This window comes from Hemibagrus wyckioides, linkage group LG28 (genome assembly GCF_019097595.1).
Source record: "Hemibagrus wyckioides isolate EC202008001 linkage group LG28, SWU_Hwy_1.0, whole genome shotgun sequence".
In the NCBI taxonomy this organism is placed as follows: domain Eukaryota; kingdom Metazoa; phylum Chordata; class Actinopteri; order Siluriformes; family Bagridae; genus Hemibagrus; species Hemibagrus wyckioides.
The window spans coordinates 20,034,524-20,049,523 of record NC_080737.1 but is presented as its reverse complement, the minus strand read 5'-3'; the positions used below and the strand labels follow the sequence as shown (position 1 = coordinate 20,049,523).

Here is a 15,000-nt window from a genome sequence, read left to right as displayed (position 1 = left end):
AGAATCAGGGGATCTCTTATCTGAGCCCACTGAAATTCACCAGCAGACAGTAAGCTTCTACTCGAAGCTGTACAGCAGTGAGTGGTCAGGGGCACAAGCGGTGGAGGACAGCTTCCTCATGGACCTGCCAAAGCTCTCTGAGCGAGCGGTCAGAGAACTAGACACAGAGCTGACGCTGGAGGAGGTTCATGAGGCTCTCCAGGGGATGGAGAATGGACGGGTGTCAGGTATAGACGGCCACCCTGTCGAGTTCTACAAGGCATTCTGGGCCGTCATAGGGCAGGACGTGCTGGATGTCCTACGGGACAGTGTACGGAGAGGTGAACTCCCGTTGAGCTGCAGGAGGGCCGTCCTGACCCTGCTACTGAAGAAGGGAGACCTGACACACCTGAAAAACTGGCACCCGGTCTCACTACTGTGCACTGACTGCAAGCTGTTCTCTAAAGCATTAGCCTCGAGACTGACTAAGGTAATGGAGCAGCTCATTCACCAGGACCAGACATACTGTGTGCCTGATAGGTCCATATTCGATAACGTGTATTTAATTCGTGACATTTTGGACGTCTCCAGGCTATTGGGCTTAAAGACTGGTCTGATTTCTCTAGATCAGGAAAAGGCTTTTGACCGGGTTGAACATGAATATTTGTGGAAGGTGCTGGAAGCCTTCGGGTTCAACCCAGGTTTTATAGCCATGATCAGGGTGTTGTACAGTAACATTGAGAGTGTACTGAAGGTTAACGGTGGTTTATGTGCTCCTTTTAGAGTGTACAGAGGGATCAGGCAGGGCTGTTCCCTCTCTGGAATGTTGTACTCTCTAGCTATTGAACTTCTTTTAAATAAGTTAAGAAGTAATCTCTCTGGTTTTAATATTCCACATGCTAATGCCTCAATATGTTTATCAGCTTATGCAGATGATCTGGTAGTGATGATAAACACACAGAGTGATGACAATGTTTTAACTGATATTTTAAATGACTTTCAAATTTTATCCTCTGCCAAAGTTAACTGGGCTAAAAGTGAAGCCATTTTAGTTGGGGGGTGGGAAGGTGGGCAACCGTCACTACCAGGAGGCTTAGCGTGGAAAAGAGGTGGTTTTAAATACTTGGGTGTCTACCTGGGGAACAATGAGTTTTTAAACAAAAACTGGAAGGCTCTGTGGAGCACGTAAAGGGCAGGCTGAGCAGGTGGAAGCAGCTGGTCCCAAAGATGTCCTACAGGGGGAGAACGCTGGTCCTCAACAACCTCGCCGCGTCGTCCCTCTGGCACAAGCTGGCATGCGTGGATCCACCGCCGGACCTGCTGGCAAACATCCAGGCCCTGCTGGTGGACTTCTTCTGGGACGGTCTACACTGGATTCCACAGAGTGTGCTTCATCTGCCCAAAGAAGAAGGAGGACAGGAGCTGGTCCAGCTGTCCAGCAGAGCCGCAGCCTTCCGCCTCCAGTTCATCCAGAGACTCCTCACTGGACCCAGAGAGCTAGTATGGAGAGCAGCAGCCAGTGGATTATTACGCACAGTTGAAGGACTGGGGCTGGACAAAGCGTTGTTTTTAATGGACACAAAAATGCTGGACGTTTCAGGATTACCAGACTTTTACTGTGGACTTTTTAAAATCTGGAACTGCTTTAAGAAGCAGAACAAGGGCTGCAGAATGCTACACTGGCTGCTGGAGGAACCTCTGGTGTACGGCGGGAGACTGGACATCTTCAGTGTGACCGTCCCTGCACTGACCAGAACTCTCATCTCCTCAGGGATTATAACGCTCCGGGAGCTTGTGAACATTGCAGGGTCAGACTTGTCGAGGGCAGAGGACCTGGCAGCGTGTATGGGACTGCGGTCCCTGCGTGTTGTCAATCAGCTCCTACACCGCTGGAGAACATCAGAGGAGCGTGTTCAGCTAATGGACTATCATCATACAGAGACTGGTCCTGCAGAGGATGAACTCTTTCCCCAGCTGAACATCGCTCCTGACCTCGACGGGTGTGCCGGCCCCCTCCTGGAGTGCCGGGGCGAAGGGGAGATGGACTTTGGGTCAGTGTCGGGGAAGCTGCTCTACAGAGCGTGTGTAAAGGTTTTAAATAAGAAGAAGCTGAGTGGGAGGGTGGACACCCCATGGAGAAGTGTACATGGTTTTACTGATGATTTTAAACCAGAGTGGACGCACTGTATAAACCACCGTTAACTAAAAAATCTGCCGACCTCCAATGGAGGATTTTACACTGTATTATCTCTGTGAACTCTTTTATTTCTGTTTTAAATCCTGATGTTGCACATGATTGTCCTTTTTGTTCACAGAGAGAAACAGTTTTTCATGCTTTTATTCACTGCTCCAGGTTACAGTCACTGTTTGTGTTTTTACGGAGCATTTTAAGGGCTTTTAATGTTGTTTTTACTTTTCAGTGTTTTATTTTTGGTTTTAAGTTTGTCAGGAAACACCGGTTCAGGTGCCAACTGATTAATTTTATATTTGGTCAGGCCAAAATGGTGATATACCTGAGCCGGAAAAAACAAATTGCACAAAACACTGACTGTGACACCATAAGAATCCTGAAAAGGTTGATGAAATCTAGAATTTTAATTGATTTTAATTTTTACAAAAGTATGAATGACTTGGATGTGTTTAAATGTGTGTGGTGTTGGGAGAATGTGTTGTGTTCTGTTGCAGAAGGAAAAATTAACTTTGCAGCAGAACTAAACTAATCACTCATATTTAAAATAATTTATTGACATTATTTTAATACGTATTTATTTATTTATCTATTTATTTATTAAGTCAGCGGTGTTTAATACTGGGGCGTTTAATACCAGGGCATTTAATACCAGGGTGTTTAAAACCGGGGGTTTAATACCAGGGTGTTTAATACCGGGGCGTTTAATACCAGGGCGTTTAATACCTGGGTGTTTAATACCAGGGTGTTTAATACCAGGGTGTTTAATACCGGGGCGTTTAATACCAGGGCGTTTAATACCAGGGCGTTTAATACCAGGATGTTTAATACCAGAGTGTTTAATACCGGGGTGTTTAATACCAGGGCGTTTAATACCAGGGCATTTAATACCAGGGCGTTTAATACCAGGATGTTTAATACCAGAGTGTTTAATACCGGGGTGTTTAATACCAGGGCGTTTAATACCGGGGCGTTTAATACCGGGGCATTTAATATCAGGGTGTTTAATACCAGGGCGTTTAATACCAGGATGTTTAATACCAGGGTGTTTAATACCAGGGCGTTTAATACCAGAGTGTTTAATACCAGAGTGTTTAATACCGGGGCGTTTAATACCAGAGTGTTTAATACCGGGGTGTTTAATACCAGGCGTTTAATACCAGGGTGTTTAATACCAGAGTGTTTAATACCAGGCTGTTTAATACCAGAGTGTTTAATACCGGGGTGTTTAATACCAGGCGTTTAATACCAGGGTGTTTAATACCGGGGTGTTTAATACCAGAGTGTTTAATACCAGGCGTTTAATACCAGAGTGTTTAATACCGGGGTGTTTAATACCAGGCGTTTAATACCAGGGTGTTTAATACCAGAGTGTTTAATACCAGGGCATTTAATACCAGGGCGTTTAATACCAGGATGTTTAATACCAGAGTGTTTAATACCGGGGTGTTTAATACCAGGCGTTTAATACCAGGGTGTTTAATACCAGAGTGTTTAATACCAGGGCATTTAATACCAGGGTGTTTAATACCAGGGCGTTTAATACCGGGGCGTTTAATACCGGGGCATTTAATATCAGGGTGTTTAATACCAGGGCGTTTAATACCAGGATGTTTAATACCAGGGTGTTTAATACCAGGGCGTTTAATACCAGAGTGTTTAATACCAGAGTGTTTAATACCAGAGTGTTTAATACCGGGGCGTTTAATACCAGGGTGTTTAATACCAGGGTGTTTAATACTGGGGCGTTTAATACCAGAGTGTTTAATACCAGAGTGTTTAATACCAGGGCGTTTAATACCAGGGTGTTTAATACCGGGGTGTTTAATACCAGGGCGTTTAATACCAGGGCATTTAATACCAGGGCGTTTAATACCAGGATGTTTAATACCAGAGTGTTTAATACCAGGGCGTTTAATACCAGGGTGTTTAATACCGGGGTGTTTAATACCAGGGCGTTTAATACCAGGGCATTTAATACCAGGGCGTTTAATACCAGGATGTTTAATACCAGAGTGTTTAATACCGGGGTGTTTAATACCAGGGCGTTTAATACCGGGGCGTTTAATACCGGGGCATTTAATATCAGGGTGTTTAATACCAGGGCGTTTAATACCAGGATGTTTAATACCAGGGTGTTTAATACCAGGGCGTTTAATACCAGAGTGTTTAATACCAGAGTGTTTAATACCGGGGCGTTTAATACCAGGCGTTTAATACCAGGGTGTTTAATACCAGAGTGTTTAATACCAGGCTGTTTAATACCAGAGTGTTTAATACCGGGGTGTTTAATACCAGGCGTTTAATACCAGGGTGTTTAATACCGGGGTGTTTAATACCAGAGTGTTTAATACCAGGCGTTTAATACCAGGGTGTTTAATACCAGGGTGTTTAATACCAGAGTGTTTAATACCGGGGTGTTTAATACCAGGCGTTTAATACCAGGGTGTTTAATACCGGGGTGTTTAATACCAGGCGTTTAATACCAGGGTGTTTAATACCGGGGTGTTTAATACCAGAGTGTTTAATACCAGGCGTTTAATACCAGGGTGTTTAATACCAGAGTGTTTAATACCAGGGCATTTAATACCAGGGCGTTTAATACCAGGATGTTTAATACCAGAGTGTTTAATACCGGGGTGTTTAATACCAGGCGTTTAATACCAGGGCGTTTAATACCAGGATGTTTAATACCAGAGTGTTTAATACCGGGGTGTTTAATACCAGGGCGTTTAATACCGGGGCGTTTAATACCGGGGCATTTAATATCAGGGTGTTTAATACCAGGGCGTTTAATACCAGGATGTTTAATACCAGGGTGTTTAATACCAGAGTGTTTAATACCAGAGTGTTTAATACCAGAGTGTTTAATACCGGGGCGTTTAATACCAGGGTGTTTAATACCAGGGTGTTTAATACCAGAGTGTTTAATACCGGGGCGTTTAATACCGGGGCATTTAATATCAGGGTGTTTAATACCAGGGCGTTTAATACCAGGATGTTTAATACCAGGGTGTTTAATACCAGAGTGTTTAATACCAGAGTGTTTAATACCAGAGTGTTTAATACCGGGGCGTTTAATACCGGGGCATTTAATATCAGGGTGTTTAATACCAGGGCGTTTAATACCAGGATGTTTAATACCAGGGTGTTTAATACCAGAGTGTTTAATACCAGAGTGTTTAATACCAGAGTGTTTAATACCAGAGTGTTTAATACCGGGGCGTTTAATACCAGGGTGTTTAATACCAGGATGTTTAATACCAGGGTGTTTAATACCAGAGTGTTTAATACCAGAGTGTTTAATACCAGAGTGTTTAATACCAGGGCGTTTAATACCAGGATGTTTAATACCAGGGCGTTTAATACCAGAGTGTTTAATACCAGAGTGTTTAATACCAGAGTGTTTAATACCGGGGCGTTTAATACCAGGGTGTTTAATACCAGGGTGTTTAATACTGGGGCGTTTAATACCAGAGTGTTTAATACCAGAGTGTTTAATACCAGGGCGCTTAATACCAGGGTGTTTAATACCGGGGCGTTTAATACCAGGGTGTTTAATACCAGAGTGTTTAATACCAGAGTGTTTAATACCAGGGCGTTTAATACTGGGGCGTTTAATACCAGAGTGTTTAATACCAGGGTGTTTAATACCAGGGCGTTTAATACCAGGGTGTTTAATACCAGGGTGTTTAATACCAGAGTGTTTAATACCAGAGTGTTTAATACTGGGGCGTTTAATACCAGGGTGTTTAATACCAGAGTGTTTAATACCAGAGTGTTTAATACCGGGGCGTTTAATACCAGGGTGTTTAATACCAGGGTGTTTAATACCGGGGCGTTTAATACCAGGGTGTTTAATACCAGAGTGTTTAATACCAGGGTGTTTAATACTGGGGCGTTTAATACCAGAGTGTTTAATACCAGGGTGTTTAATACCAGGGTGTTTAATACCAGGGTGTTTAATACCGGGGCGTTTAATACCAGGGTGTTTAATACCAGAGTGTTTAATACCAGAGTGTTTAATACCGGGGCGTTTAATACCAGAGTGTTTAATACCAGGGTGTTTAATACCAGGGTGTTTAATACCAGGGTGTTTAATACCAGAGTGTTTAATACCAGGGTGTTTAATACTGGGGCGTTTAATACCAGAGTGTTTAATACCAGGGTGTTTAATACCAGGGTGTTTAATACCAGGGTGTTTAATACCGGGGCGTTTAATACCAGGGTGTTTAATACCAGAGTGTTTAATACCAGGGTGTTTAATACTGGGGCGTTTAATACCAGAGTGTTTAATACCAGGGTGTTTAATACCAGGGTGTTTAATACCAGAGTGTTTAATACCAGAGTGTTTAATACCAGGGCGTTTAATACTGGGGCGTTTAATACCAGAGTGTTTAATACCAGGGTGTTTAATACCAGGGTGTTTAATACCAGGGTGTTTAATACCGGGGCGTTTAATACCAGGGTGTTTAATACCAGAGTGTTTAATACCGGGGTGTTTAATACCAGAGTGTTTAATACCAGAGTGTTTAATACCAGGGTGTTTAATACCAGGGTGTTTAATACCAGGGCGTTTAATACCAGGGCGTTTAATACCAGGGTGTTTAATACCAGGGTGTTTAATACCGGGGCGTTTAATACCAGGGTGTTTAATACCAGAGTGTTTAATACCAGAGTGTTTAATACCAGGGCGTTTAATACTGGGGTGTTTAATACCAGAGTGTTTAATACCAGGGTGTTTAATACCAGGGCGTTTAATACCAGGGTGTTTAATACCAGGGTGTTTAATACCAGAGTGTTTAATACCAGAGTGTTTAATACTGGGGCGTTTAATACCAGGGTGTTTAATACCAGAGTGTTTAATACCAGAGTGTTTAATACCGGGGCGTTTAATACCAGGGTGTTTAATACCAGGGCGTTTAATACTGGGGCGTTTAATACCAGAGTGTTTAATACCAGAGTGTTTAATACCAGGGTGTTTAATACCAGGGCGTTTAATACCAGGGTGTTTAATACCAGGGTGTTTAATACCGGGGCGTTTAATACCAGGGTGTTTAATACCAGAGTGTTTAATACCAGAGTGTTTAATACCAGGGCGTTTAATACTGGGGCGTTTAATACCAGAGTGTTTAATACCAGAGTGTTTAATACCAGGGTGTTTAATACCAGGGTGTTTAATACCAGGGTGTTTAATACCGGGGCGTTTAATACCAGGGTGTTTAATACCAGAGTGTTTAATACCAGAGTGTTTAATACCGGGGCGTTTAATACCAGGGTGTTTAATACCAGAGTGTTTAATACCAGAGTGTTTAATACCAGGGTGTTTAATACCAGGGTGTCCAGGTGTGCACCGGAGGCATGGCCTCCCCAGGTGTTGAGGGCCTGGATTTTCGGCGTCACAATTGTCTCTAATAACAGTGTTGAAGAGTGTAGTTTGGCTGTGGGAGAAAAGGTTGGCTATGAGAATATACTGTCTGCATCGTGAATGAACAGTGCGATTGTTATTTTCCTAAATACTGTTGATCTAGTGACCGGTCTAGTCTTGAGTGGCGTGGTGATTGGCGGTATTTATTACCGGGTGCTTCCTTTATCTGCCCCGTCAAAGAAAGTGATCTTGTCTAATGTGCCACCTTTCATTAAAAATGAAATACTGGAGCATATGCTGTCACACAGTAACAGCTCTTTCAATATAGACCGGATGTTAATGGACAGAGAAGAACGTCCAATAGAAAAGATAGAGGACTGTGTCTTTAAAGTGCCCCAAAAGAGAAGACTGAAACGTCATTCAGCCAGACAGTTGAAAAAAACAGACGCTATTGAACTGAGTCAGACGGACACGGAAAAGGAAAGTGATTTAACGGAGTGCAGTTTGTCTTTTTTCAGAACTTACCCCAGGTATCTGCAGAGGCCAGTGATGAACTCTGTAGTGCTCTGACCCTAGAGGAGCTATGGAGAGCCCTTCAAAGTATGGCATGTGGAAAAGCACCAGGGATAGACGGTCTACCAGTGGACTTCTGTAAGTCCTTCTGGCCAGAGGTGGGTGCAGACCTGCTAGCAGTAATGAATGAGAGTCTAGCCGTTGGGTGACTACCGCTGAGCTGCCGTAGGGCAATTCTCACCCTGTTGCCAAAAAAAGGAGACCTAAGGGACTTTAAGAATTGGAGGCCTGTGTCGCTACTCTGCAGCGACTATAAACTGCCCTCCAAGGCGCTAGCCAATAGATTAAACAAAGTGCTTGAACAGGTCATCCACCCTGACCAGACATACTGTGTGCCTGGTAGGCAGATTAGTGATAACATATCGTTCATTAGAGACTTGTTAGATATTTGTAAATCTTCAAATCTGAATGTAGGCCTAGTGTCGTTAGATCAAGAAAAAGTCTTTCATCGTGTCGAACACCAGTATTTATGGGATGTTTTAGCAGCTTTTAGTTTCAATCCAAATTTTCTTAAAAAAATAAAAGCTCTGTACTGTGATGTTGAAGGTTTATTGAAGGTTTATTGAGGGTGACTTGTGTGCTCCTTTTAGTGTGGAAAGGGGGGTCTGGCAAGGCTGTCCATTATCTGGTATACTGTACACTATTGCAATCGAACCTCTGTTAAACTGAACTTGATGGTTTGTGCATTCCAGGGTGCAACACTGCTTTTAAGTTATCAGCTTACACAGACGACATCGTTGTTCTAATTAGCGGACAGAGAGATGTTGATGCTATGTTAAATACACTCGACAGGTTTGCACTTTTCTCCTTTGCGAGGGTTAACTGGCAAAAAAGTGAGGCCTTTTTAGCTGGGGAGTGGGCACAAGGTGGACCGAGACTACCAACTGGCAGGGAACTGGCACCAAAATATCTGGGTGTTTTTATGGAGTAAGGAAATATTACCCTCAAAAATTTCTTTCTGGGTGTATAGACTCAAACTGGAAGCTGCCACTGCTGTCATTTTGCGGAGCTTTGAGGGGCTGGGCCTTGACAAGTCCTTGTTCTGGATGAGCCCTCGAAAAATTTATCTCACGAGACTGCCCTCTTTTTACCAAAAGTTCAAAAGTCTGGTCACTTTTCAAGGTACACAGGGCTGAAACTGTGAACTCCTTACACTGGCTGCTGCAGGAACCGCTGATCCCTGGGTCATGAATGGACAAATGGTACTGCTCAAAGCACATGTGACCACACTCGGGGACATAGTACGACTAGCTGGACCTAATTCTTTAAACATCGAGTCAGTAGCCAAGACAGTTAAAATGAAGTCGACCCGAGTATTGGCCCAGATACTGAGGACATGGAAAGCCACCATCACTGGGGAGGACATTATAAAGCTTGAAGAACACGCAGAGGGACTGACACACCCAAACAGGAATGACCACTTCCCCAGTCTCTTTTTAATGCCCAATTTAGAGGATTGTAAAGGAACATTTTTATGCTGTGATAAAATGTCATTGTTTGGTTCAATGAGATCATCCAGGAGAGCAGTGTACAAATGTTGTGTTAAAGTTTTGAATAAGAACACTCTAAATGACAAAACAGTCACACCCTGGCGTACCGTCCTCCGTTAGGGAAGGGCAGTAGGCCAGAGTGGACAGCACTTTACAAGTCACCGTTACCAAAAAACATAGGACATTTGCAATGGAGAGTTTTACATGGCGCTATTGCCGTTAATGCTTTTATCACTGTTTTAAACCACAACGTTAGCCAGGATTGTCCTGTTTGTTTTCAAAGACAGACTATCTTTCATGCTTTTATGGACTGTCCCAGATTAATGCCTCTGTTTGTCACTTTACGGACATTGTTTAAATGTTTTAACGAGACCTTCTCAATGAGAACTTTTATTCTTGGTTTTAAATATGTCCATAAGAAGCGTTTTAAATGTCAACTCTTGAATTTCCTGCTCGGTCAAGTAAAGATGGCGATGTACATCAGCAGAAGAAATGAGATTGAACAGAACTTGGTGATCAATTTAACAACTTTTTTTTCAATTTTGTCAAATCCAGAATATTGATTGATTTTCGATATTTCAGGTTCATGGGTGATCTTGCACATTGTGAGCAGGCATGGTGTCTAAAGGGAGTGTTATGTGAGGTTGTTGATGGAGAGGTGGGGTTTGGAGAGACTTTAATGTGATTATATAAATCTTTATTAGTGTCTGAACAATGTTTGTGTAATAAAGGTCTTTCTCTCTCTCTCTCTCTCTTACTCTCTCTCTCTCTCTCTCTCTCTCTCTCTCTCTCCCTCTCTCTTTTATTTTTTGATAAATTTAGCTCCACCCCATTCACTCATTATAATTAAATATTCATCTTTGTGTATAATAATTATATTAGTTATTTAGAAATGGAGACTATGTTTTTCTCAGACGTGAGAGACTAAAAAATACATGCAGAGTTTTTGAGAGGCATTTTTTGTAGATTTAAGGAGGGAAAAAATTATTCAAGTGTCAGACACACCTACAATCCCCTTAAAGACCTGATCCTGAGGTATTTATAAATGATAATTCCCAAATACCTCTTTAAACCATGATTGCTGGAAAAAAGTCTAGTTTAACTTTATTAATATAAATCTGTCCTCCATTGTGGTTTACTGTAATCAGCGCGCCACCTGCTGGACAATGAGACGCGTAGCTTAAAACTAGTGGACATCAGTGGTACTGCAGGCAGTACTCCGTTTATTTTTAATTCCAAAACCAGCATAAAATAATATAGTTGTACCAATGTCATTATCTAAACTGATTAAACCAATAAATATTGAAATAGTGACCATTTTACATTTCTGTATATCATTTAAAAACTAGATGAAAACCAAGAAACATGAATCTGTCACATTGTTAGTTATTCCACCCAGGAGAAAACGCAGAGCTGACCTCGCCCCCTCTCTCCCTGTCTGGACCCCTGTGGTGTGATTTCAGTGCTCTTTGCCTTTTCGTCTCCCAGATGTTCAGTTTATCCTCCATCCTGTGTTTGTGTTTTGCAGCCCGTCCTGCTCTCGGCCGGTCACACGCCGCTCTACACCTCCGCCGTCTCCACACTGGTAAGATATAAGACACACACACACAAACACACACACACAGAGAGAGAGAGAGAGAGAGAGAGAGAGAGCAGCACTGCCTCCTTCTGGACATCCTACACCTGAAACTGCAGACAGATCGATCCAGACTCGCAGAAAGAAAAGGTACAGTCTAGGACCTGGGGGAGACGCTGACACACTCTGGGGAGAACCCTCTAGAAAGCTAGAACCGTTTAGAAAGCACTAAAGATCTATCTATCTATCTATCTATCTATCTATCTATCTATCTATCTATCTATCTATCTATCTATCTATCTATCTGTCTTCTTCTTCTTCTTCTTCTTCTTCTATCTATCTAAAGCAATAAATAAATAAACAAACCATAAAATCATATAGTTTAGTAAAGGGATGTTATTATAGGGTGACAAACACACACACACACACACACTTTACTTCAGCAGGATTTAAGCCATGAGATCCCAGTCTCCATGGCAACAGTACGGCTGCTCAGTTTCCAAAAAAGTTTCCCCACTCATGTCCCAAACCATTCAGTGTTCATTAGCTGGTGTAGGGTGTAGGGTGAGTGGATTCAGACACGCCCACTGTGGAGTGATGATGGTGAAGTGTTAGTGTGGGTGTTTCAGTGGCCTGCAGAGTGAACAGTGAATACAGTGAGTATGGTTTGGGACACGCCCACTGTGGACGTTCTGCTTTCTGTTAGATCACGTGGGGTCACATGATGGACATCGGGGAAGACCACAGCACTTCACACACACACACACACACACACTATAATCTCCAACAGGAGGTTTAGACAGTGAGAGCCTGGTCTCCATGGCAACCATGTGGCTGCCCTTGACATTTGGAGGCTGTTTGAAGTAGGAGGCCAAATAAACGTCGAGGGCGGGGTGAGCGGCCGGGGTTCGGGGGTGTTGGGTATGATGTACAGAACCAGCCTGAGAGTCTTTTTGGTGGATTGTAATGCTGCCACCTAGTGGCGCTGTAGTACACACGCTGTGATAGGCAATGAAAAAAGTCAAATGCAAACTTGAGGTTGCGGGGCATCTGGGGGTGGCTAGTCTGATTCTTAGCCCCTCCCTCAAGACACGCCCCTGTACATGGAGGTTGATATAATGTCCCATTATCCATCTTACTCATCCCCAGCAGAGCATCACTGTCTCATCTGAGCTGTGACTGACATCTCACTTACTCTCCACACACACACACACACACACACACCTCAAATCGAGTGTGAAGTGTCTCTCAGCTCTCATGATGAGTCTTTTCTCGTCTCTCCCTGAACACAGAGCACTTTCTCTCTGTTCCTGTACTTTGGGAGCTCAGGGGAGATTCAGCAGCTTTTCTTACACAATATATCTCTAATTACTGTGTTGGGAAGTACAGCTCGCTCGCCTGCTCTCTCTCTCTCTCTCTCTCTCTCTCTCTCTCTCCACTGAATGTTAAAAGTTGCTCCCTGCGGCTCTGAAGTAATTACAGGCCGGAAATCTGCAGGGAATGAGGGATGAGCCGAGACAACACAATGAACAGAGCGTGTGTGTGTGTGTGTGTGCAGTCCTGGCTCTTATTCTTTATTCATATTACACTAAAGTGCAAACTCAGCTCTACAAACTCTAGGGTTGCTGTGAGCTACTTTCATGCTAATTTGAAACATTAGCATTAACATCTGTATACAGATTCAAAACCATAGCCACAGGAAGTGTGCCCATATATGGCAACCAGAGTAGATCTGTGTCCAGATCTGTGTCCAGAGACAATGAGCGCTCTGAGTAGGTGCGTCTCTGGGACCATCTATAGAAACGAGATCAGGTGTGTGGGGGTGTGTCTCTAAGTCCCTGTATGGAAATAAGATCAGCTCTGAGTGGGCTTGTCTCTCATTGAGTGTTCCTGTGAGCCCATGTACAAAAATAAGGGTGGGTGTGAGTGGGTGTGTCTTTGAGTACATATATGGAAAAAGAGGTCAGCTCTAAGGGGGCGTGTGTCTGAGTTCATATATGCAAATAAGAGTGAATCTGATTTGTGTCTTTAAGTCCATATGTGGAGATCAGCTCTCAGAAGCTCTTCTGTCTCATTTAAAGACACGCCCATATGACCCACTCAAAGGCTCAAAGACACGCCCACATTTAGAGAGTGACAGGAAGATGAGGATGGAGGAAGAGAGAAAAGTATAATATAGTTTTTATTAAAGTGAATATGAGTGACAGTGCCTTATATAACACACACACATACACACACACACAGTCAAAACCCCCTTCAGCTATATATTTCTATCTGTCACTTCTCTTCCCTTCTTCCTTTCCTCTCTACACAGAGACAATGAAGGTAGAAGAGATATGAAATAGTGTGTGTGTGTGTGTGTGTGTGTGTGTGTCTGTGTCTGTGTGTGTGATGGAGATGGGGAGATTGTTTTCCTCAGGTTTTTATCACTTTGTCTGGGGAGATTACTAATATGTTTAAGAGGCGGGGCTTCAGAGGGGCGGAGTCATTACAGAATGCTCCAAGCTGGTGCTCCTTAAATACCGCTGCAGTTCTGAGAGATATTCTGTGTATAGATAACAGGATGTCTAACAGTGTCTGAACCCACATCATCTCTTTTGTGTGACATCACTAAGGAAGTGGGTGTGGTCTAATGTTTGTTAGCCATGTTAGTATTAGCGTTAATGTCATAGTATGAGTGCTATGATCTACGGAAGCAAACTTCACATCAAAAACCAAAGAGGGCTCCTTTACAGCTGATGTGACTGTGTTTCACTGGGTGTGTGTGTGTGTGTGTGTGTGAAAGAGAGAGAGATTCTCTCCCTGGTTGCCATAGTGATCTGATTCAGTTTAATTTCTCCAGCTCGAGGCAGTTCTACATGGAAGTGAAGCCAGAGTAAATGCTTAGGAGAAATATTTTCTCAACTTTTACATCACACACACACACACACATCATCTTACAGGCAAGGACAGAGACATCCCGCTTCTGTCCATATCCATCTGTCTTATTCTGTTTTTTTTCTCTCTCAGTCTGTCTGTTTCTCTCTCTCTCTCTCTCTCTCTCTCTCTCTTCACATTTCTCTTTTTTCCTTTTCATCTCATTCTGTTTCTCATTCTTTTGTCTATCACTTTCATTGTTTTTCAGTTTTTTTCTTCCTCACTTTCAATCACTTTTCTCTCTTTTATTCATTTTCTTCATTCACCTCTATTTCTGTCTCTCTCCTTTTCTTTCCAGATCCATTTCATCTCTCTCTCTCTCTCTCTCTCTCTCTCTCTCTCTCTCTCCCTCTCTCTCTCTCGCCCCCTCCTGCCGGTGTGTGAGTGTGTGTGCTCTTCTCATTCTGGGAGTCGCGCTCTGTCTGTTCGCTTCTTCGTGTCTCTCCCTTGTTCTCTCAGCATGTTTGTGTCTGTTTGGTACGCAAAGAAAATGGGTCGCCGCTTCATCAACAATGTTCGCAAAGGCAAAATTCAGCGTCAGCAACACATCATGGTGAGACCTTGTGTGTGTGTGCATGTATATATATATATATATATGTGTGTGTGTGTGTGTGTGTGTATGTATGTGTGTGTGTGTGTGTGTGTGTGTGTGTGTGCGTATGTGCCTAACATCTGTAACTAAAAAAGTGAGAGGAAGAGATTTGTACTTATAGAATAGACTACAATTATATTAAGGGTGCGAGTATGTGTGTGTGTGTGTGTGTGTGTGTGATGTCGATGCAGAGTAAGCAGTGTAATGTCACTGTCCCAATGTAATTATCACAGCTAGAAGGTAAGCACATGCTACACACGGAAAAATGACTCAGGAATCAAACTATTTGACTCACATGAATCAGAGTATAATAATGTA

General features: G+C 42.9%; 1 protein-coding gene across 5 annotated transcripts in view; it reads left to right on the top strand.

Annotated features, from left to right (window-relative positions):
• LOC131348544 (disks large homolog 4) overlaps positions 1-15,000 on the top strand; it is a 115,704-nt gene that overhangs the window by 60,579 nt on the left and 40,125 nt on the right. For 4 of the 5 annotated variants that reach the window (XM_058383610.1, XM_058383611.1, XM_058383612.1 and 1 more), the window contains exon 3: positions 11,127-11,183. In XM_058383610.1, the coding sequence (XP_058239593.1) occupies positions 11,127-11,183 (57 nt within the window). Of the gene's footprint in view, positions 1-11,126; positions 11,184-14,496; positions 14,644-15,000 lie in introns of those variants that run through there. The other variant, XM_058383615.1, reaches the window with a different exon arrangement.